Source organism: Camelina sativa, chromosome 8 (assembly GCF_000633955.1).
Source record: "Camelina sativa cultivar DH55 chromosome 8, Cs, whole genome shotgun sequence".
In the NCBI taxonomy this organism is placed as follows: Eukaryota; Viridiplantae; Streptophyta; class Magnoliopsida; order Brassicales; family Brassicaceae; genus Camelina; species Camelina sativa.
This window is the reverse complement of record NC_025692.1, coordinates 7777898-7801971: the sequence shown is the minus strand read 5'-3', so window position 1 is coordinate 7801971 and position 24074 is coordinate 7777898. Positions and strand designations below refer to the sequence as shown.

General features: G+C 37.2%; 7 protein-coding genes across 9 annotated transcripts; 3 read left to right on the top strand and 4 right to left on the bottom strand.

Annotated features, from left to right (window-relative positions):
- LOC104706657 (calcium-dependent protein kinase 12-like) lies at positions 1359-4053 on the top strand. Of its 2 annotated transcripts, none has more exons than XM_010422864.2 (6): positions 1359-2048; positions 2256-2399; positions 2499-2651; positions 2724-3007; positions 3492-3716; positions 3811-4053. In XM_010422864.2, the coding sequence occupies exons 1-6, from the start codon at positions 1520-1522 to the stop codon at positions 3946-3948; spliced, it is 1473 nt and encodes a 490-aa protein (XP_010421166.1). In that variant the 5' UTR covers positions 1359-1519; the 3' UTR covers positions 3949-4053. The 2 variants fall into 2 exon arrangements, with proteins under 2 accessions (XP_010421166.1, XP_010421165.1); XM_010422863.2 differs by lacking the exon at positions 3492-3716 and adding an exon at positions 3132-3356.
- On the bottom strand, positions 4123-8034 carry LOC104706656 (cleft lip and palate transmembrane protein 1 homolog). The gene is made up of 12 exons (XM_010422862.2): positions 7612-8034; positions 7216-7362; positions 7023-7137; positions 6821-6915; positions 6600-6703; positions 6174-6211; positions 5583-5818; positions 5350-5443; positions 5079-5269; positions 4781-5000; positions 4528-4695; positions 4123-4437 (listed from the first exon to the last, which is right to left on the bottom strand). Exons 1-12 carry the CDS (start codon positions 7837-7839, stop codon positions 4292-4294), a joined length of 1782 nt encoding a protein of 593 aa, XP_010421164.1. The 5' UTR covers positions 7840-8034; the 3' UTR covers positions 4123-4291.
- On the bottom strand, positions 8320-11304 carry LOC104706655 (protein SUPPRESSOR OF GENE SILENCING 3-like). The gene is made up of 6 exons (XM_010422861.2): positions 11197-11304; positions 9823-10783; positions 9456-9747; positions 9094-9338; positions 8816-8982; positions 8320-8726 (listed from the first exon to the last, which is right to left on the bottom strand). Exons 2-6 carry the CDS (start codon positions 10774-10776, stop codon positions 8516-8518), a joined length of 1869 nt encoding a protein of 622 aa, XP_010421163.1. The 5' UTR covers positions 10777-10783; positions 11197-11304; the 3' UTR covers positions 8320-8515.
- On the top strand, positions 12254-14342 carry LOC104706654 (vesicle transport protein SFT2B). The gene is made up of 6 exons (XM_010422860.2): positions 12254-12570; positions 13017-13070; positions 13211-13284; positions 13403-13520; positions 13659-13717; positions 13934-14342. Exons 1-6 carry the CDS (start codon positions 12427-12429, stop codon positions 14010-14012), a joined length of 528 nt encoding a protein of 175 aa, XP_010421162.1. The 5' UTR covers positions 12254-12426; the 3' UTR covers positions 14013-14342.
- On the bottom strand, positions 14460-16216 carry LOC104706653 (26S proteasome non-ATPase regulatory subunit 14 homolog). The gene is made up of 6 exons (XM_010422859.2): positions 16087-16216; positions 15719-15896; positions 15539-15620; positions 15204-15380; positions 14940-15107; positions 14460-14841 (listed from the first exon to the last, which is right to left on the bottom strand). The coding sequence occupies exons 1-6, from the start codon at positions 16214-16216 to the stop codon at positions 14650-14652; spliced, it is 927 nt and encodes a 308-aa protein (XP_010421161.1). The 3' UTR covers positions 14460-14649.
- On the bottom strand, positions 16632-19099 carry LOC104706652 (50S ribosomal protein L24-like). 2 transcript variants are annotated; one of them, XR_002032976.1, is made up of 7 exons: positions 18986-19099; positions 18592-18679; positions 18383-18478; positions 17891-17994; positions 17663-17799; positions 17087-17250; positions 16632-16758 (listed from the first exon to the last, which is right to left on the bottom strand). XR_002032976.1 is itself a non-coding variant. In XM_010422857.2 (6 exons), the coding sequence occupies exons 2-6, from the start codon at positions 18649-18651 to the stop codon at positions 17168-17170; spliced, it is 480 nt and encodes a 159-aa protein (XP_010421159.1). In that variant the 5' UTR covers positions 18652-18679; positions 18986-19099; the 3' UTR covers positions 16967-17167. The 2 variants fall into 2 exon arrangements, 1 of the variants encoding a protein (XP_010421159.1); XM_010422857.2 differs by lacking the exon at positions 16632-16758 and having other exon boundaries at positions 16967-17250.
- LOC104706651 (probable carboxylesterase 18) lies at positions 21844-23985 on the top strand. Its single transcript, XM_010422855.2, has 2 exons — positions 21844-22076; positions 22833-23985. Exons 1-2 carry the CDS (start codon positions 21977-21979, stop codon positions 23735-23737), a joined length of 1005 nt encoding a protein of 334 aa, XP_010421157.1. The 5' UTR covers positions 21844-21976; the 3' UTR covers positions 23738-23985.

Below are 24074 nucleotides of genomic sequence, written 5' to 3'. Positions count from 1 at the left end.
TAAGTGAGAGTTGAGAAGAGTCACTGATGATTTGTTTTAATACTTTTCACAAATAATCTTATTTTTTAAAAATTTCTGATGAAATATTATATTTATTTAGATTTTTTTGAAATTATGTGCAATGTGTTATTAAATTTACATAAAGTTTTCCGGGTTATTGTTAATTGGAATATTATTTTCTTCTAATTGTTTATTTTATAATCTCTGTAATCGTATCCGTACTTCATTTTCTTCCATCCTTAATGAGTAAAATGGTTAGATAGAAGATATAATACAAAAGAATTTCATTATCATTGATTTTTTTTAAGTTTTTTATAAAAAAGAAAAAAAATTTTAATCGCAATCGCCCGCAACCGCAAACGCTTGCGGGAAGCAGCTTTTGAAATTCAGTGGTTTGAAGTGGTTGTGAGCGATTAGGAACGATTGGGAGCGTTTTATATGATTGGTTCCAATCGTTAGCAACTGTTACCACCCGCAAACGCAGCGTTTGCGGAAGATAGCGGGAAAACCAGTCAACACCTGAATATAAAAATGAAACGTTTTGTGGCGATATTTTGAGATATATAGATTTTTTAAATGTTTATATAAAAATCATATAGACGATCAAAAAAAAAACATATGAGTGTAAATAAAGTGGACATTGACAGAAACCACAAGAGAGGCAAAAGAACACAAAATAGAATATGTGTATGAAAGAGAATTAGATTTGTCCTTTTTGTATTTTCTTGTCAAAATGATTGAAAATCTTGATATTTTTGCAGAAAAATACATGTGATGAAAATATATTGCGTAGAAAGAAATAATTTAGGTTAACGAGCTAATCTAGTTTGTCTTTTTTTGGAGATATAGTTCCTTCGTATTGAAGAGAAGAAGACACTTTTACCTTTATAACTTTATTTAGTGCCCTAATACGTAGTATATACATATCCACACACTTATAATTAAACTAAAAAAAAATAAGAAACTTTTAGTCTCATTTTTCTTTGTTTATTTACAATTTTTAACTATTCAGTTACTTTTCATAATAAGTATTAAATTCATATATAAAACAATATGTAGTTGATTTTTTTTACTGCATTGTGACACATGAAACAATTATATTTTTACTTGACTTACAAAATTGATAAGATTAGCAAAAAAAAAACTTGCAATGATATAGTAATATTATCATTTATCTATCTTTCAGTATAACATAATTAATATGTTTGACTAAAATTATACTTTTATAATATAATATTAATTACTAATTAATACAATTAGCTATTCACCAAAGAAGATTTATTCAAAGCATTCATTGAATTTGTTTTCTTTCCCATTTTCTAAACAATCTTAAATGGGGAAAAAAAAATCTAATATTAGCTAATCAATCATTCTCTCCTAACTCTTGACTTCCCTCTCTCTCTCTCCAATGCCTTCAAGTCAGTTTCTTTACTCATTCAACAGTTTCTCTTCTTCTTCTTCTTCTTCTTCCTCTGCTTAGACCAAACCCCTCAAGAAATCAAAAAACTCTCTCTCAAGAATGGCAAACAAAGCAAGAACAAGATGGGTTCTTCCTTACAAGACCAAAAACGTCGAAGAGAGTTACTCTCTTGGTCAAGTCCTCGGGCAAGGCCAATTCGGAACCACTTTCCTCTGTACCCATAAACAGACAGGTCAAAAGCTCGCCTGCAAAACCATACCCAAAAGGAAGCTCCTTTGCCAAGACGATTACGACGACGTTTTGAGGGAGATCCAGATAATGCATCACTTGTCTGAATACCCAAACGTTGTCCGTATAGAAAGTGCTTACGAGGACTCCAAAAGCGTTCACCTTGTGATGGAGCTCTGTGAAGGTGGTGAGTTGTTTGATAGAATCGTCAAGAGAGGTCATTACAGTGAGAAAGAAGCTGCTAAGCTTATCAAGACTATTGTTGGGGTCGTTGAGGCTTGTCACTCTCTTGGGGTTGTACATAGAGATCTTAAGCCTGAGAATTTCTTGTTCACTTCTTCTGATGAAGATGCTTCTCTTAATTCTACTGACTTTGGCCTCTCTGTTTTCTGTAAACCAGGTTTCGATTTTAGATTTGATTACTGCATTTGTTTACTCACTCTCTACTTTGTTGATTTATGGATGAAGCATCAGAACTTGATGTTTTAGTGATACAACACAATGAACCATTGCTTAAGATCCCATCTTTTCAATGCTGTGCCTGTGAGTGTGTGTTTTCAGTCGAGTTAGTTTGATATTGAGCTCTAATTTTGGATTTGTCTCTTAGATGAAACATTCTCGGAACTAGTTGGTAGCGCTTACTATGTGGCACCTGAGGTTTTACATAAGCATTACGGTCCTGAATGTGATGTATGGAGCGCTGGAGTTATCCTCTACATTCTCTTATGTGGTTTTCCTCCTTTTTGGGCTGGTAGATTTCTAATGCCTTCTTCTATCTTTATAAATGCAACGTTCCTATCATGTGCTTGCTTACTACTGCTGTCTCATGTGTCTTTACTTTTGTATCCAGAAAGTGAAATAGGGATCTTCAGAAAGATTTTACAGGGAAAGCTGGACTTTGAAACCAATCCTTGGCCTACTATTTCAGAGAGTGCCAAAGATCTTATCAAGAAAATGCTCGAAAGCAATCCGAAAAAGAGGCTAACTGCTCATCAAGTGTTGTGTAAGTTGTCATGTCCGCAAAAGTAAATGATGCTTTTTTCTGCAAGCTGATTCAAATTATCTTTTTCTTTAGGTCACCCTTGGATTGTGGATGATAAGGTTGCTCCAGATAAACCTTTGGACTGCGCAGTAGTGACCCGCCTGAAAAAGTTCTCTGCAATGAACAAACTTAAGAAGATGGCTTTACGAGTGATTGCAGAGAGACTATCTGAGGAAGAAATCAGTGGACTTAAAGAGCTGTTCAAGATGATAGACACAGATAAAAGCGGGACTATCACGTTTGAAGAGTTAAAAGACAGTATGAGACGTGTTGGGTCAGAGCTTATGGAATCAGAGATCCAGGAACTCTTGCGAGCAGTAAACTAACAACTCCTTTCTTATTACTTTATTAGCTTCCACGTTTAACATCTTTATTTTTGCTGAAAATAATATCCAATATCTTCTCATTATGTGTGTGTGTGTGTGTGTGTGTCTGTGTTAGGCTGATGTTGATGAAAGTGGAACAATTGACTATGGAGAGTTCTTAGCTGCAACAATCCACTTGAACAAACTGGAGAGAGAGGAGAACTTAGTAGCTGCATTCTCTTTCTTCGACAAAGATGCGAGTGGGTACATTACGATTGACGAGCTTCAACAGGCGTGGAAGGAGTTTGGTCTAAAGGATTCAAATCTTGATGAAATGATCAAAGACATTGATCAAGACAATGTGAGTAGTACACAAAAGATCTTCACTGTTTCTTTGATGAAGGAGCTATGGAACAAATGTTTATGGTAGCTAGTTGCTATTGTTGATTTTGTAGGATGGACAAATAGACTATGGGGAGTTTGTGGNCTGTGTTAGGCTGATGTTGATGAAAGTGGAACAATTGACTATGGAGAGTTCTTAGCTGCAACAATCCACTTGAACAAACTGGAGAGAGAGGAGAACTTAGTAGCTGCATTCTCTTTCTTCGACAAAGATGCGAGTGGGTACATTACGATTGACGAGCTTCAACAGGCGTGGAAGGAGTTTGGTATAAAGGATTCAAATCTTGATGAAATGATCAAAGACATTGATCAAGACAATGTGAGTAGTACACAAAAGATCTTCACTGTTTCTTTGATGAAGGAGCTATGGAACAAATGTTTATGGTAGCTAGTTGCTATTGTTGATTTTGTAGGATGGACAAATAGACTATGGGGAGTTTGTGGCAATGATGAGGAAAGGGAATGGCAATGTAGGTGGGATTGGTCGGAGAACTATGAGGAACAGTCTCAACTTTGGAACTGCTCTTCCTCCTGAGTCAAAGAATGTCTAATTTTTCATTTTAGTGAAGTATTATTCTAGAGACTTCTGTAGCAAAACATTTGATGTGATAGAACTTGCTGTTCCTGCTTTCATCTAATTCTGCTTTTAACAAGTCTTTTGTGGCGAGTAAGTATTTGGAATAATGAATCCTCATAACAGTTTGACGCTAGTTCTCTCGTAAAAATGTTTGTTTCTTTATGGCAATACAAAAGGAGTTGTTTTATAATGTGTCTTACAACTTGACAGTAAAATTCAACAAAACTTCCAAAAGTGAAAAAAAACAGAGAAATTAAGAAACTATAACTTAACACTGTTATAATAAAAAGTGGTCTAGAAAGTGTAAGCAGAAGATATTAGTTTGTTTTCTTGTCTTCTTCTTCTTTCTCTGTGATCAACTTCTCTGCAGTTTCATCCTCGCCTCCAAAACCGAACTCGTTAACACGTGTCTTGTCCACAGGGTAAACCCACCTTTGGTATAAGTATATCAAGAATATCACATCTGAAAAACACACAGTATCCATACATTAGAAAGGCCTGTTTCTGAAATCTGAATCCAATTAGAGAGGAATTTGATGGATATATAACTCACCATCTCGGAATACAGAGAGTCTATGTAGAATCGGCATTTTGATGACAAAGGCAAAGAGATCGTCGATAATGGTGTTGAGGAACTTGTAAGTCATCTGTCTCCATGGTAAATGTGCCACTGATTTTAGCTTATAGTTGATGAATAGCTGAGGACACATCATGATGAATCCTGCAAAACACACAACCCCAAACTCAAAACAATATTACAATGAGTGATTATCAACAGCTTTTTTTGGGATGGTGAAGGCTATTACCGAACATGTAGACACAGCTTGTTAGTGAAGACAGGATCCAAGAATACCAGCTCTTGTGGCGTTCATAAGCGAGAGAATATATGGATAAGCCAATGACAAGGAGGAGGAGCACATAGGATAAGAATTTGATGGCAATGTCATCATACTCCTTGGTTTTATTGCTTGAATAGGATTCACGATCGTGGAACCTCAACCTTGGAATCATTCCACTACGATCAACCTGTTCAGTATAACTGTTAGACAAGGTTTCTATGTAAAGCAACGACATCAGAAAATGAATACTACACATTGCAAGTACCTCTATGCGCATAGCTTTCCCTATCTTCCAGAATTCAATGCAGACACCGACTCCGGAACTAGCCAGTATCATCCATGAGGTATCGTTGTCCAGCAGGTAGAGGAAGATGACAAACTGACAGATAAAGTTCAGTACAACAGACTTTGCAGACAATCCTTCCATAGATTTGTTTTTGTTCCAAAATTGGATATCTGCACGGTAGGTAGCAAAAGATAAGTAAAATTCAACAATCTTTCCTACAATCTCAAGGAAAGATTTGGGTCTTACTAACCATTTTTGAATGCCAGGAAGTCGAATACTGAATGAAGCATAGAAACAAACATCGTGATACCCAAAAGATAGGGATTTCCTTCCAAAAACACCCTCTGTAATAAAATAGATTATACAACAAAAGAATATTTACAATCAGGTCCAGGGAGAAACCAAGAGCCAAGTAAAGAAAATAACTAACTACAGTGACGTGGATCGAAGATGCTGATTGACTATAAAAAAACCATATTTTACCTTTAGTTCGTCAGATTCACCGTCAAGCATGCTTCCATAGCTACGCTGCATCTGGAAAGACTGATCAACTTGCTGAAACAGTTGCCACTTCATCATGCTGATAGGGCTTATTTCCAGATTAAGTGGTAGTTCTGAGACTGTTGCATTGACTGGAATGAACTTGTCCCTTAGCAGCCAAAACTCATTGAAGTAAACTGTAGGATAGTAGTTTCCTGTGGTAGGTTCTACCAGTAGGTCTGCAAATCTAAAGTTAAGTACAGCATATAACGGATTGGACAAGTAGACAATCACAATGCCAAAATGAAAACCCTCTTATGAAATTCCCATTCCACCTATCAAAAGAAAATCAAATAATGGACAACAAGATTCTATAGACATGACACAACTTCTGACCATTCAAGGACCCAAGAACTTATCAACCTTTTTAAAAAATAAGTTTGATCCAGCTTATGCTAAAAAGGCCATGCAGCATTCACATGGATAGTGCCATCAAATGTTATAGAAAACATACGCAGAGAGAGAGAGAGTTGTAAAAGATACAAATAATTAATAAAGCAGGTCACTCTTTTGTCAAAAAAAATTGAAGGATACGAGGAGCAATGTTTGGTGGTACACCATTCTGTGAATAGCTGTCATGAAAGTGAAAGGAGATATTAGTCTACCAGTATGGAGTCATATTAAATTCAATACTGACAAAGAAAAGAGGCATACCATGCCATCATTTAGGTTAATGTACTACAGCTACTACTTATTTAGGTCAATAATAAATCTCGTGAAGTAAGTCAAAATGTCTCCCCTGCGATTGCTTAAGGTTATACACATATTTGATAAGTGTGATTAAGTGCCTATGCCTTTCAAGACTCTGCTATTTATTTTCTACAAGAAGTAGAATCATATATACATCAACATAGAAAGTGAATCAACAATGATTATATCTCTGATTTTATATTAGTCTGCATTGAGTGTTTCTAGAATTTCTATTTTTTTATAGAAGACAAAGTAACAGAACCAACTCACCGAGTAAAATCATCAACCAGGTTAATTGTGACATTCGGTTTCCAGAGGGATACATATTCCACAGGGACCTCTACCTTGAGATCCGATTTCTTATCACCAACATTCTGTGAAGTACGGCTGGCGTTAGTTCATTACACATCTATTGAAACTCATTAGAGTTCAAGAAAAATACATAACTATATGTAAAGTTTCCTTAAAGAAAACTTCCCGCAGAGCCATACCTCAACTTCTGGTTCGGATTCATCATCGTCTTTGGGACTCCCCAAGAGACTCTTCTTCTTATTTTTCTTTTGCTTTGGAAAGTAAGTCGCCACAGCTGAAATATCGAAAAGAACAGTCCAATTCAGCCATCACAGAAACCTAATCATCAAATTTTTGTCCCAAAAGTATAGCATTTTAGATTAGAAAAAAAGGTAGTCATACCATGAGTCCTGTTAAAACTATTAAGAGGTTGGTACTCAGGATCAGTGGGATCAATTGGAAATCCAGATCGAGCAAAGAAGACATGAGCATACAGACTTCCATTATTCTGTAGTGTCTGGAAACCAAAACAAAACTCATATAAGAGGGAGAAACATGAAAAGAAACCTAAACAGGGCAAGCAAGTGATTGATACCTCAGATGGATAATACGTCAGTGACTTGGTTCTAATACTCTCTGGTGTCCATACAGCATAAGGTATATTCGTCTCATGCCAATACAGAGCTTTATCATTGCCAAAGTCATTGAACTTCTCATGCTCTGACATATAAAACCACATATCCTGCATAAAGAAAAAAAACATTGCTTCCATTTAGAAATCAAAGCTATATTCATAAACAAAAATCAAATCTTTAAACCCTAATCCTCTAATCAAACAATGGGTCGTACGTATACACAACTAAAGCACACAGTAGAAAGATGTTTACAGAACAAACACCACAGCGTGTTACATACGATTTTGAAACAGAGCATATGAACTAGTCGTATGAATATGAATCCATGTCGTTCATTTAGAAGACAAAAAATTTACCAATGATTCGCCTTTGTGGAAGAGATTGGTCATGAGCTGAGACGGAGCAGAAGGATCAACAGGTTTCTGTTTAGGTGAAAAGAACTTGGAAGCAAAATACCAGAAGACGGCGATTCTAACGATTCCGGAAATCGTGGAACCAAATCCACGCTGCTGCTGTTGAGGCTGAGGACCGTCGGCGCCAGCCACTTCAGCCACCGCCGCCGTTTGTCCTGCCGGCGGGGCCATGTTTCACGATTTGGAGAAGAAGGATTTGATTTGTTTTGTAGTTACGGCGGATCCAAAGCAGAGCTTGAGATGTGAATTTCGTCTGATAAGAAGATTTGTTTAAAGCAGAGATATTTATGGGATTCCCTTATTTAATTTTTTATTTTATTTTATTTTAGTAGTATAGTATATAAAAATCTGAGAAAGAAGAGATGAAGAAGATTAAACAAATACTGGTGTGATGGAGTCGTGACGATGCTCTTCCAATACGATGCAAGTAGAAGTGTTTTATGACACCACCACGTCTCTTTAGCCCAAAAGTATATTTGCATACAAAGACCTCTGTTTTTTTCTATATTTACTATTGTTTCTCAAACTTTGCGAAAATATTAATTGTACCCTGTATGTCCGAATTAGGCAGAACCGCTAAACGTGTGGTTCGGTTCGGCTGATTTAGTTTGGTTTTGTCTAAACGTTCATTGGAAATTTACCAAAAACAAAAAGACTAAGGAGACTTGGTTTTGTTACCAAGAACTTAAGATCCGTCTGGTGAAAATTGGAGAATAATTATAACAGTCTATTATCTCCTTAAACTTTGTCCTATTAAGATGGAGTCTCTCTCGAAGCTCCTATTTTCCGACATACGAAAAACCAAAGCAAGATACTTAGTCTTGTCTTCGTTTGTAGAGACCTGGTCTCAGTCATCTGCATTGTGAAGGCCATGCTTGTCCATGAGCTGTTCCAATGCCTCATCAAACTCTTTCTCCAGATCAAGCATCTCCTCGTAATGCCTTTTCTTCATCTCTGCCATCTTCTTTTCTTGCTCTTTGATCAGCATCTCCCTTTCCTCCACAAACTCCTCCATCTCTTTCTCTTGAAACTCGATGAAGCTTGACACCTCCTCAGCTCTGCACAATTATCCAAAAACCAGAACCATTCAGTTACTCCTGTCCTGGGAAAACAAAAACGAAAAGAGGGGTTATGTAAGTACGTATACCTCTTTCGGCAAGCATCGTTGCTAGAGGGATTCATATTCCTCTCCTGCTGATCAACAACCTTAGCACGTTCCTGCTGCTGCAACATCTCGAAATTCTCCTCCTTTGCGTCTCTTTTCTCATGTATCTGCTTGATTGAATCTTTGAAAAACCGGTCTTGTGCATCCATCTTCAAACCACCACCGTTTTTTTTAAGACAAAATCAATCAAAAAGGTGTATCAGTAGGTAATACAAAAATGTCAAGTTTGTGATTTCCAAGTAAAAGTAAAAAACCCATACCTCTTCTCTGTTTTGTTCATGCTGCATCTTTGTTCTCTGTCTCACGATACGATTATCCTCTGCAGTTTTACGCAGCTTCTCGCTCATAATTTCCAGAGATTCCTCAAGCACCTTGGCGTGCCTGTTCTGTTTTGAAAGCTTGTTCTTTAAATAGTTCAGCTGCTGATTGTCCTCAGCAATCTGCCTCAGGTCCTTCACAACCATCTCTTGGTAAGATCTCATCTCGTATTTCAGCCTCGTTTTGCCTAATGAATTCACGAAATTACATAACAGATACATTCACAAGGACCAACAAAAAAACTCTAATAAATCCCAATGACAAAACTTAAAAGCATAAATCAAATTTTCTGAGGGAAGAGAACCTTGAGAGTGTTGATTGAATATCTCCAGATCTTGCTTAGTTGCAAGGAAGCCATACAGTTGGCGAACACCTCCAGAAAACAGACCTCGCCGACGGGCCCAGGCGTTTCTGTCTAACCCTCGCTCAACCAACTCCCTGTGGAGGCGTTCGGCCTCCACATAGCCAGTGGCACTGCTCTCAAACATCAGAACACTCATCCCACGATGGCCTTGTGGACCATAGGAATGGCGTGCTCTAATAGCGTCATACTGTTCGAAGTATTCCAGCAGCTCTTGGTTGCCCATCCCGAGCCACTGAAAAATATAACATTCTAATATCAGCAGAACGCAAAAAAAAGATTAAAGAAGAAAAAGATAGAAGAAGTTCACCTTATCATTATCGTCCATGTCCAGTCTAGTATTCATGATGATGACCATTGGAGGCCAGACAATTTCATGATCCTTTTCCTCTTGACCTAAACCCTTCCACTGCCCATAAATCTCACCAGAGGGGATGACAGATGCTCCTCTCATCTGTAGATCCATGTCAAGAACTTTAGCAAATTCTCTATGGAGCTTAACTCGCCTAGCTCCCTTAGTCCTCGCATGAGCTACTAGTGGCTGTAGGTTATACCAGTCGATGGCGCCAGGTCCACCCTGACAAGCTGGGCAATGCCACTGCCTCTGTGGTTCATTAATCTGCTCGACGGACAAGCTATCCAAGCTGTCAAAGAACTTTTTGAACCACTTATTCTGCTTCCGTGATCCATGGCTCTTTTGACTGACATCAGAGTCATAGTCATCACTCACAAGGTCATCATCAGAATCATCCAAAGCATCAGAATCATTCTCTTCCTCAGAAGCATTATCAAGATCATCCTCCATGTTTGGAACCTCCTCCACAACAGTGTGCTGAGCAGAACCTACTCTTGCCTGCCAATTCCATCCCCCTTCCAAAGGAGGGCGAGTTACAGGTGCAACAGGAGCCACATAGTTATCATACTTTTTGTTCAATGCTCGTCCCCGACCAGTGACCCTGTGGTCAGTAGCTTGAGTTCCCCGACCATTGCCATTACCTCTCCCAGACACGTTATTACCTCTCCCTTGTTGCTGACCACCCCAAGCTCTAGGAGGGTTCGAATTCTGAGGAACCCAAGCTTTTCCAGAAGTGTTTCCAGGTTTGTTCTTGTTCTTCTTGGAAATGACCTCCCATTCTCCACCATCATCTTGTGAAGGAGCCAGTTTCGTCGCTGCCAAACCTTGAGCCAACTGTTCAACCTCAGGCTTAGAACCACCCTGAGAGATGTTCTTCCCCTTAGACATTGGACCAGCCCTAGAACTCATTCTGAACCTAGAGCCATCAAAAAGAAACCCACAGTCACCACCAACATCTCAAACACAACAATCCAACAACGCATAATACGCTAAACAAACAAAAATCAAAGCAAAAGCGGTAGATCAATCGGATGATATGAAACGAAAACCAAAAAAACCTAAGGACTTTTCACTGGCTAAGTTTCGGATCAGTGACTAAACGGTGAAAACACAACACAATGAACAAAAACAGTATGAAGCAGAACCTCGTTACACAAAACTATGAAAAAAAAGGGAANTTATGGCCCAATGTTGACAAAAAAAAAAAAAAAAAAAAAAAAAAAACTTGGGAATCGAGAACATTAGGGCAATTTTCCAACGAAGAAAGACGAAATCGAGCACAAGGAGTCTATATAGAGGCGATCGAAGCGTCTAAGGGAGAAAACTTACAGAGTAAACGACGGAGAATGCAAGATTTTAAGCGCCGGAGACTGAGAGAGTACTGAGAGAGTTAAAAAGAAGGTGAAGGGGAAGAAAGAGACAAATGAGAATGGCCTTAATAAGCTACAAAAACGGCCTTTTTTTTTTTTAGTTTTTTTTCATTTTTATTTCCGAGTCCGGACTCCAAAAATTTCATTCAATTTTATTTTGTTTTTATTTTTATTTTTATACTTTTTTCCCTTTCAGGCAAAATTTATTTGCCCATTTTTACTTTATTGTGTGCAAACTGCAAAGTATGGAAATGGAACTGTGGACTCAACATATAATTTGCTTAAAGTTAAAATATAATTCATTTGATAGAATATTAGAATGTCATAAAATCCTAGAAAAATTTGTGAGTATGTGACTAAATTTGTATACAACAAAAACAAAATTACTAAATTATTTTCTCTATTTTATATATTTGAAACAATATTTTACATATCATTTTTTTTTGTGAATCAAATATAATTAGAAACAAAAATCACGAGATTACTTACTAAAAGAAATCACAAAAAAAATTTGACCAACTTATATAAAAACAAAAGAAAAATAGTATGTTACATATTGGTTGTGTAAACAGCTGTTACGTTTTACGTTTATGGCTAAAAACTATTTTAGAAACAAATCACGAGGCTACTTACTTAAAAACATCATAACGATTGACCAAACTCGCTATACGACAGAGAAACGGCTAAAATATATTCAAACTATTTAGTATTCACAGAAAACGTTTTCCTATCTAACCAATGATACCATGCATTTTATAACCAAAAAAAAATAAAACTTAAAATATAAAACCTGAACCATATGAAATTTAGGTGATTTTAACATCTTGTTAAACGATCAGACGATTTACGGCAAACGTCAAAATGCGACGTCGGTTTGATAAAACCAGGAGTTGCTACCTTGTGTCTTCTAATGGACAACGAGTTGGGCCAAGATTATCTTGACGTGAAAGAAGCCCAATACCAAAAGCCTTTCTAACGAAACCACTACGAAGAAAAAGCGTCTCTTTCATCTTCTTTTCACTCTCCGATACATGAGAATGGCGTAATTGGTTGTGCAGGGAAGATCCCACCATACTTCAGTTCTGCTGTCACAATTTTTGAAAGGAAGAATCGTGAGATCTGAGCACCAAAACTCGGAGAGATAAAGAGCTTAGAGTAGTAGACACAGAGAGGGACTTAGAGCAGAGAGATGGATAAGATGAATCAGGCATTTGAGAAGATGAAGATGATGGTAGGTATGGAGGTTGAAGACGAGGAACGAGCTGCCGAGGAAGAAAGCTCACTCTCTTTCATGGAAGATCTTAATCGCAATTGCGCTTTGACTACCAAACAGGTTCTTATTTATTTACTCCCGAGATTGTTTAATCTCTTCGATCAAGTCCTCTGCATTTCGCTGTTTCTTGTGATTCTTGGTTTTATTGCTACGATTAGTTTCAAATGCGTACTGTGTAGTATTCCAATTAGAGAAGTTAGGCTCTTAAGAGCTCACTGATGTAGGAAGATAAAATGAGTTTCTATTGATCAAGTGATCAATAACGTTCAGCAGTGTTAAAAACTCAGATTCATGCACAGAAACAAAAATTGATTTAATGGAGGAGAAGGATGATAGAATTGCGTGGGATATGATAACATTATACAGTTTGATTCATAGTATGCTGAGGTTTATTTACTGTGTATCTCTATGAAGTTGTAGTGTTGTCTCGTTTAGAGGAATTTGTTGAATGTCTTGAATTTGGGTTTATCTTCTGCTAATATGTTGTTTTTTATTCATGAAAACAGAGATTCTATGGGTTTGCAATTTGTTTGTCAGCAGGGTTGACATGTACACTTTTGGTAAGTTCAACTCTTATTCATGTTAGAATTCATTATCCTGAATCGTTTTACCTTTAAACAAGCTTTAGCTTTATAACTGTGGGAAGTTAAGCCCTTTGGATATACCTCTTCTTTATCTTTTTACCTGTTTGACAATGCAGTCGATGCTTGTTTTCTTCAATCCGGTCAAGTTTGGAATCACATTTACTCTCGGAAATTTGATGGCACTTGGGAGGTCCGTATTTTGATTTTTAGTTTAGGTTGTGATATCACATTAGGTTTACGCGGTTCTGTCTGTACTAGTATTTCTCTGTTCTTGGATTTTAGGTTTCATGTCATATTCTGTATGGCAGCACAGCATTCCTTATAGGCCCACAGCGGCAGGTGACTATGATGCTTGACCCTGCCCGTATCTACGCTACTGCTTTGTATCTAGCAAGCATTATCATTGCCTTGTTTTGTGCTCTTTATGTAAGTGGGTTTCTCAACTCCATTTAATTCAATTTACTGTATACACTATATAGTGACCATTGTTAAAGTTTGATTAAAACTAGCTAGTGAAAAGGCCTTGTTGTACTAAATATAATCTGTCTTTTTCTTTCTGTGTAGGTTCGTAACAAGCTTCTGACGCTGCTGGCCATCATTCTTGAGTTCTCTGGTCTAATTTGGTATGCTGAAGTTTTGGTTCTCTTGCATTTATCTTGAACTTTCTCGTTATTTATAGATGGTCTCTGCATACAGTTACATGATTGATGATTCGCTCATCGAACCATTTTATTAGCCTGAACTAGTACTGAGTTGGTGTACCTAATGCTACTTAGATGGTTTCTGAGTTCATTCACAAAAGTTGTCGACATTCATCTTTCTGTTCTTTAACACTGCAGGTATAGCTTGAGCTACATCCCTTTTGCAAGGACCATGGTCTCCAAGGTCTTCTACACTTGTTTCGACACCGAGTTTTAAGCAACATTACACAGATCGTCCCAAAACCATTGTGCTTTGTTTGAACTATTGGTCAAGCTCCCAAATGTGTTCAAAGCTGGACTTGTTTGATGCACAAAAAACGTTAAAGAGCCTTCATAGCCTATGGTTTGGCTTATCTTCGGTACTCGTTTCACACACATTTTGTATATTTTACTGTGGAATTTAACGTAGATTTGGTCCTCTTTTTCTTCCCTATTTGTTTCAGTTCTTCTGTAAGAAAGTATGTTAACCAGCTAGACACTGTATTTTGAATATTCTGCAGAATAGTTTCGTGTTTGTTACAAAATTCAGATACTCTTAACATCACAATTCATTCTCATGGTTCTACTTCAATTAAGTGCATAGTGTTTGGAAATACTGCCTGTTACTGGCCATAGCACTTCAGTATAAATTCTGAAAGTTAGGAGAAAAAAAACTGAAAATAAATTGCAAGAAATAGAAATCAATCCCTGGCCTTAACGAAAAGAACGAAATCACATAGTACAATACAACCTCGTAAATGCTAGGAGATAAGATATAAAACGAAAACATTCAGCAGAAACCAAAGAGATGTCTTAAGAACAAAGCTCAACTCTGGCCAAATGGTTGTGAAGTGGTTGGCGAAGTGAGAAGCTCTCTAGAAGACAACAGTGTCGAGCATAGTACCTAGTGTCTGAACAATGTTAGATGACATCAGGTTGGAGACATGTTCTTCCAGATGCTTCTTTGCGTCTTGTCTTCCCACATTCACGATCGCCAGCTTCTCTGGTGACAACTCATCCTCCTCTTGAACCGCCTTGTTATACTTAGCAGCCAAGCTCAACATCTCCTGTTAAACAACAAAATAGAGACAATGTCAATGAACATGAGTGTGCAATATGCTTTAACAACTATAAAAAGATTGCAAAATAATCCCTTCTTTCTTACCTGGACTGTCTGTTCATTTGTCTTGGAGTGGGTGTCAAAGCGTCTTAGCGTCAGACCATCTGTCCATTTCTTCTTGTGGAGGTTTAGTAGCATCTTCTCCTCTAGCTCGTTCTTCCTGTAGTTGATGACTATTGAATAATAGTGTCTGTTCAAGCCATGAATCAACGCCTGCATAGTAGTATCCAAAAGTCAGTATTAGAGTAATCTTTACATTTGGCTCCAACTTAGAAACAAAAGAGACACGTTTCACTAAGTGATCATCACCTGGATCGATGGTTTGTTAAGATGTCCAAGGTTCGATGTGGTTTGACGGGGTTCTTGCCCAAGCATAATAGTCTGCGGATTTATCGAGCGGAACGCATCAATCACAACCTTTCCCTTCACACTTTGAATTGGATCTACCACAACTGCCACAGCTCGCTGGTTCAAAGCTTCAAAACTCTACAAAAAAAAAAGAAAAGCACACAGATGTTCACAATGAGCATATATAGTCCGATCCAAAGTTCTAAACTATAAATTAGATCTACAATGCAAAGTGGATAACAAGACATTATTGAGTTCATTCAGATGAATAGACAAACTGAAGAAACACAACGCACCTGTTGAGTATTAATGTCAACACCAGAGAGCCAGCAGCCAAATCCAGGATGGGAATGATACCAACCAACAACCATCTCAGGTCTAAAATTACGATACAAGAGAGCATCAATATCTCAAAACAGATTCTGAATAAGAGAGCTCAACTAAAGTGTAGATGGGATTAAAGAAGAACTAGTTACCTTCCAGTCTGTTTAAGCATGTCAAGCATATTAGTCTGGAAAACATGATCAACAGCTTCAACACTAACACCAGTACCACTCTGAGGCATAGCGAAAACATCAACAACCCTAACAGTGTACTCATCGACGAACTCTCCAAGCATCAATCCCATGACTTCCATAGGAACACCAGCTCTTCCTGCGAATTTCAAATTACTTTCATCAAATCTCTCTATTATACAAACAGATCGAACAATAATACTCGAAACCCTAGAGCTTCATACCGAAAGGGGGCAAGAGTAAAATCAAAGAGAGCGGAAACAAAATTCATATAACCTAATCAGAAGGCAGCTTAATTAGAGTTTAAGGATTGGGTTGGGTTATCTTACCGTGCTTAAGCATCTTGAGGAGGGCGAGAGAAGAGATGTAAACCTGCTCCGATGTATCGAGAGTCGGAGAATCAGGCGATGCGTGACCCAAACCGCCACCAGCTCCGAAGATTCGCTGTAATCTCTCCATATTCAGATGAATCAATCAGTTCGTCTTCTTCTTCTTCTTCTGGGTTCGCTACAACAATGGGATCTTCTTATAAAAAACCTCTTGAGAGTTTTCTTTATTAACAAGACAAGACGAAGATGGATCTTAATCGTTCGATAAGGCGAAACTAATATTATTTACATATTAGTCCTCTAATATTTCCTTTTTGTTTATTGTAGACCACTAATTCTAGAAATCATCCCCAATGAAAGTTTAAAATAAATTTGATTTTCCTTATTTGTCAAACTATATGAGAGTTTTATGATTCGATAATGTTATTTAGACTTGTAGCTTTTTTGTTTTACGTTTAGAATTTATGTTATTTGTGTAGTTTTGTAGATACAACAAGAGTTAAAAAAATGTCAGTAGTTTTGTCAATCTGTGTAGAGTAGACAACTTGAAAATTTTCCCAATGGTTTTTATTTGGCCCCTTGAAAAGTTCACAAGATCAATGAAAATAACGAAAACGACTACGTCGTTTCAGTCAGGATCAAGGGTTCTTTAACAAAACGTCGCTTCATAGCCAGTGCCGGTCCAACAACATTGGAGGCCCAATACCAAAAAAATTGTACTTTTAAAATAAGGTCTGATAATATTTTTTTAAAAAATTGTTTTTTTCAGTAAGTCCAATGCAATTTTTTAAATTGGGTTTCAACTCAAAGCAATTTTTAAAATGAGGCCTCATCTGAAAATAAATTTAAAAAATGAGACCTTTTAAAAGAAACTAACTCTTAAATTGAGGCCTTATAATTAAGAAAAAAACAAAAAATCCTTACCGAATCGGCTTCAGAAAATTGAGGCCCGATACCTATGTATCATACAAATGTGTACAGGGCCGGGCCTGTTCATAGCTCTTGACAATGAACTAATGAGAAAAGAGGAATCTTTTGGGGAGCAGCAACATTTTTGGAATGAAACTGTAAAGAGGTCTACTTAAAGATCAGGCATGCCCTTTCCTGTTTTAGCATCATATGTCTGCTCCCAAACATACTCCATTGGAGTGTCCTTAGGGCCAGCTGCAAAAAAAAACAAAAGTATTAATCCCTCTGTAAGAAAACCACTACTATCAAGGCCAAACTATATTTTATAGAGATAAATTTTGCGAATTGAGCTGTTTCAGTCTATGGTTCAAATCAAGAATCACAGTTGTTAATTTGTTATAGTCATGACAATAAGGGCAAAGCTAACAAAGCATTTTCTTCTTTCATCTCAGAAGGGGGAATCAATGCATCTATTCCTTTTTCTCAGACTTAGAACATATAACGCATGTTTCAAATGCATAGGTAGCAAACAGATTATGTTGATTCCATCTTTAATCTTACAGCCTATTTTATGGTTATGTTTGTTCCCAAGTAGCTACGATATACACTTCCAACATTCTATGCGCAAATCGCATGTTTAAAGAGATTTTGTTGTGTTGCTACGTACCGGTGGTGGGTCTTGGTGTAGCCCTTATCTTTAGAATCTCTGGTCGAGGAATTATCGAACCAGATGTGCCTGTACCTCTAGCTACTCTTACTTTTGTTCCATCTTCTAGGTATTTTACACCAACCTTACAAGGCCTCCTGAGATGGGAAAGATATTAGAAACATAGGAAACTTCTTGCTTGAGCAAAAGAGAAATTGGTGGTGACAGTAGTGCAAAATGAGATAATACCCAGTGACTGGATCAACAACTTGAACATTTGAGGCATGAAGAGGAGCCTCTACCGTGAAAATTCCACCTTCGTGATCAGGGCCTCCCTTTATATGCTTCTTGATCTGCAGATACAGAAGAAAACAGTGTCTCAGCGAGTAACCAAAGATTATCCCAGCAGAGAGTTAGATCATCCAAAACGAAAAAGAGTTCAAGTTGAACAATTCAAAACATTATGTAGAGAAACTGATGGAAATAGACCCGCTTTGTGATCAAGTAACCAACTAATAGATGTTTAAATTTGTAGAGAAGAACCAAAAGAAGATTCATAACTCCATAATTGGTAATTGGTGTTAAGTAAGTGATATATGATCCTGATTCAATACTAGTTCATCATATTCCAGAAACGATATCAAGGGGACAACCAAGTATGAACTAGTACCATTCATTCTCTACATGCGTAAGACCGAGCAAAAAGATATACAGAACAAAGATGATTTAAGACAAACTCACCAGATTCTTCCCTTCAACAATAACACGATTTTGAGATCGGATGACACGTTTTATGGTTCCAGTCTCACCCTTATCTTTCCCACGAATTATCATCACCTGCATATAAAATCAAACCCAAGAAGAAACACCAAATCATTCATAAGAAAATGAAACCAAACTAAAACAACCACCAGAAGAACAAAAGTGAGTGGTGAAAAGAGTGTCCTCACATTATCCCCTAGGAGTATCTTCCAGTGTCTGATAAGTTTCTCAGCAGCTTTCCAACCCATTTTGCTCCTACTCTCTTAGACAAGAATCCTAAAATTTCCATTACAAAAAAAAAAAAAACACATTCTTTCTTTTAGATTCCTAAAACAGAAAGATCACCGAGAAATAGGAAGCATCAAGAACCCTAAATCAAAGATTTTGAAATTGGCTGGCTAAATTAAAAAATGAAAGAACCCTAAATCAACGAAAATGCCGAACAACCTAGGTAAAAGCAGTGCATTACCGTAGAACTTAAAGCAGGTTTATCAATCTCTATACCTAATTCCGATTAGGAATAGATTGACAATAATCTAGATTAGAAGTGAAATCGACAAGTTTGGCCTGGAAGTAGCTTACTTAATGGAATTAGGCGAGGAAGAGAAACGTTGAATGCCAACGGTGCCAGGCGGCGTTAAGTAACGACGGTGGTGAGGAAATCGGGGAGTACTGTGGTTGTGTGTGAAAAAAAATGATAAACCCTTAAACCACGAAACATTGAAAACGACAACGCATTGATTGATTTTTTTTTTTCTTACAGCAATTGATGAACCACTTTAAAAAAAATATATATATATATACATTTTTACATTAAAACCTCTATAAATTAATAATGTTAGAACCATGACATTTTATTAATTTCTAGTGATATTAATTTATCTCTATAAATTAATATTTATTATTTTATAGTATAAATTAATAATTTTAATTTATAGATATATTTTTATTTGTTTAATTTTAAAATTGAGACAATTTTAGCAAAATAAGATTAGACTTTCAGATGTTATAAATTTTATGGTTTTAGAATATAATTTAAATTATCTTAAAAACATTATTGACAAAAAAATTACAAATACTATATACAGGTTCACTTATACAAATGACATACATATATAAAATACATGAAAATATCAATTTTCGTATTTTAATAGTCTATCAAACTATCAAAATGATGCATATCTAGAAATTGAAAACTTTTAAAAAAATTAGCTATTTTTATGATATGTTATAAAGTATTTCATATCATTATAGTTTGAAAATACAACACAACAATTGTTTGATAGATATGAGTTTTAGAAAAGCATACATTATTATATCAACATATATATATATAGGCGAGCAACTCACCTATATATATAAATATATGTATATATATTGACATGATTATTAATTTATGATATTATTGGAACTATATTTTACATGGAGATTTCAAAAATATATTATATTATTATCTTATCGAATATTGTTATTTTTTACACTGATCCGACTTGGGACCAACGAAATTTATTAACTTATAGTGTTTATTAATTTATAGAGATTTTACTGTATATTAGTATCTTCTTCTAAATCTAAAACGAATTTAACATATTATTTATTAGGAACTTACTGTATTATCTATTCGGTAAATGATTTTAATTTTATTTATATTTTTTTTATCAGAAATTATTTTTTTGGTAAGTCTACTACAACCCACATGCACTTAACTTGTTACAGAATTTGGGCAATTTCAAACACAATTGTTTTAAAACCAAGTTTTTGTTTTGACAACCAAACTCCATGTCATCACGCAATGCATTGGTTCCTTATTTGAATGTTGATGCATTATAAGTTCATAACACTATATGGCTATACGTAATCATCCTTGACAACGTATAAGCATGAAGAACCCAAATTAAGATTATGAAATTGGCTAGGTAAATTGAAATGTCTTATAATCTAAGTATAAGCATGAAGAACCCTAAATCAACGGAAATGTCTTATAATCTAAGTATAAGCATGAAGAACCCTAAATCAACGGAAATGTCTTATAATCTAAGTACATGATGTGCATAACAGTAGAAGTAAAAGTAATTAGTCTTATCAATTTCTATACCTAATTTTTGTTACTATGAGATTGACAATAACTTTCAGATAGATTAACGATTAGAATGAAATCGATGGGAATGTGAAAACAAGTTGGTCTTAAAGGACAAGAGAAGAAGCTTCCATGTGAGGAATTAGGCCAGCAAGAGAAACCAACAACGTTGAAGTTTTGTACTTATGACAACATTATTAGACGGGTGAAGAATCTATGAGTTTTTTAATTGTGAATGTAAAATAATAAATCTTTTAAACCAAGAAACAATGAAGAAAAACACTATATTTTGCGATTGACGAACATTATTTTATTTTATTTTTATAATTTTTATTATTAAAACATTTGCATCTCCAACATAACCCTAAAAACAAATTTAAAATATTATATACAGTTTTAAAGAACTTACTTATTAATTATTAGGCAAATGAGTTTTTTTTTTATCAGAAATTATTTTTTTGGTAAGACTACTACAACACATTCACTTATTTTGTTACAGAATTTGCGCAGTTTCGAACAAATTGTTTTTAAACCAAGTTTTTTGTTTTGACAACAAAACTCTTCATCACCTAGTGCATTTGGTTCCTTATTTGAATGTTGATGCATCATACAACACTATCTGGCTTATATATTACCATTAACGTAGCCGTGATATGTTAAGTGAAAATCATCCTTCATAACGTATAAGCTTCTAGGGAAATCAGATTCCTTATAAAACAAACGCATATACATGTTTGAATCTTGATCCACGGACAAAATACTAATTAATACACATATTTCCCTACCATGGCTTTGTCTGAGAGAGCCCGAAATTTTTTACAAAATTATCACCACTTTACAGATTTACCCATGTTCAGTGATGGATTTAACGTAGAATTGAATGAGATTGAAAATCAGTTGATGCAAGTGTCTGTCATCTAGAAATTAAATTACTTTGCCACCCTCTTCAAGATGTACATTGATTACGTCTACTGTTCTTATGAATTACTCTATCGCTGTTGGCCATGTGACATCAACACTACAGTAGAAGGAAATATTTGTTATTTATTTCACCTAACGTCTACGTGTTTCCTTAAATAAAAACATAAATTTTACAGGTTCTAGTGAAGAACCAAACTAAGAGACTGCCGCATATCAATGTAGCCGAGCCAAGTAGTTCTTCAAAATAAGCTGCTGCATACGAATCATATGATACGATTTGAGCTCAGACTCATTTGAGATTCTGATCTTGCAAGAAGTGGATATGCTATTTGAGTATTTTTGACCACTCAGACGAATCTATAATTGATTAATTGTCATTGCTCGTTTATTCTAACCATAAATGTCAAAAAAAAAAAAACAAAAACAAAATTACAGCTGGCAAAAAATAATCTAAAGCATATATATATACATAATACCATGTAACTATGTAAGTAACAGCTTCTAAAAATTATTCACTCTGCTCTCTCCAAATCCATCCGTTTATCTTCACGGAGGAGAAAGAAAGAAAAATAAAAATGGCGACAGAAACATCACAACCAAACCAGAAACTAACGATTCCGTTAAAAACAAGAATCGCTCTCACCGTCATCTCAACCTTCACCGATAACGCTCAACGTCCCGACGGAACTATCAACCGCCGTTTCCTCCGCCTCTTCGATTTCCGTGCTCCTCCCAATCCCAAACCCATCAACTCCGTCTCCACCTCGGACTTCGTCGTTGATCCCTCCCGCGATCTCTGGTTCCGATTGTTCACACCGCACGTCTCCGGCGACAAAATCCCAGTCGTTGTCTTCTTCCACGGCGGTGGTTTCGCTTTCCTCAGCCCTAACGCTTACCCTTACGATAATGTCTGCCGGCGATTCGCTAGAAAACTGCCTGCTTACGTCGTCTCCGTCAACTACCGCCTCGCTCCGGAGCATCGTTATCCTGCTCAGTACGACGACGGATTCGACGTTCTCAAGTACCTCGATGAGAATCGCGGCAACATCCTCCCGGCGAACGCTGATCTGTCTAGATGCTTCTTCGCCGGAGACAGCGCCGGCGGAAACATCGCGCACAACGTCGCCGTCCGAGTTTGCAGGGGGAATTTCACCGCCGTAAAACTGATCGGAATGATCTCGATCCAACCGTTCTTCGGCGGGGAAAAGAGGACCGAAGCGGAGAAACAACTCGCCGGAGCTCCTTTGGTATCGCCGAATCGAACAGATTGGTGCTGGAAAGCGATGTTACCGGAAGGAGTAAACCGGGATCACGAAGCGGTTAACGTAGGAGGACCAAACGCAGTGGATATATCGGATCTGGAGTACCCGGAGACGATGGTGGTTGTGGCTGGGTTTGATCCGTTAAAGGATTGGCAGCGAAGCTACTACNGTCCCGACGGAACTATCAACCGCCGTTTCCTCCGCCTCTTCGATTTCCGCGCTCCTCCCAATCCCAAACCCATCAACTCCGTCTCCACCTCGGACTTCGTCGTTGATCCCTCCCGCGATCTCTGGTTCCGATTGTTCACACCGCACGTCTCCGGCGACAAAATCCCAGTCGTTGTCTTCTTCCACGGCGGTGGTTTCGCTTTCCTCAGCCCTAACGCTTACCCTTACGATAATGTCTGCCGGCGATTCGCTAGAAAACTGCCTGCTTACGTCGTCTCCGTCAACTACCGCCTCGCTCCGGAGCATCGTTATCCTGCTCAGTACGACGACGGATTCGACGTTCTCAAGTACCTCGATGAGAATCGCGGCAACATCCTCCCGGCGAACGCTGATCTGTCTAGATGCTTCTTCGCCGGAGACAGCGCCGGCGGAAACATCGCGCACAACGTCGCCGTCCGAGTTTGCAGGGGGAATTTCACCGCCGTAAAACTGATCGGAATGATCTCGATCCAACCGTTCTTCGGCGGGGAAAAGAGGACCGAAGCGGAGAAACAACTCGCCGGAGCTCCTTTGGTATCGCCGAATCGAACAGATTGGTGCTGGAAAGCGATGTTACCGGAAGGAGTGAACCGGGATCACGAAGCGGTTAACGTAGGAGGACCAAACGCAGTGGATATATCGGATCTGGAGTACCCGGAGACGATGGTGGTTGTGGCTGGGTTTGATCCGTTAAAGGATTGGCAGCGAAGCTACTACGAGTGGTTAAAGTTATCCGGGAAAAGAGCAACGTTAATCGAGTATCCAAACATGTTCCACGCGTTTTATATCTTTCCTGAGTTACCGGAGTCGGGTCAGTTAATTATGCGGATTAAGGATTTTATTGCGGAGCGCGTCGCTTCACTCTAAAGCTGCTTAATTATTAATCACACCACTAGTAGCTCGCTCAATTAATAAAATAAATGTATTAAAGCTATATGCTTATGCTTTATGCTCACTTTATGTTCTGTTTACATGATTAAGTGGATGTTATTGTGTTGTTCTTTAAACTTGTTCTATAGCTTTGAGACGTGTTCGATCTTGTAGTACACAACTTTTCAAGGAATACAATATCTTTAAAATGTAAACTTAATGAAATGTACAAAGGTTTCTTTCGTTATAGCCATAGCCACCGTTGTACTCAATATACGGGTAGAATAGAAAACAATGGAATTGGTGTTTGTCAAAAAAAAAAAAAAAAAAAAAA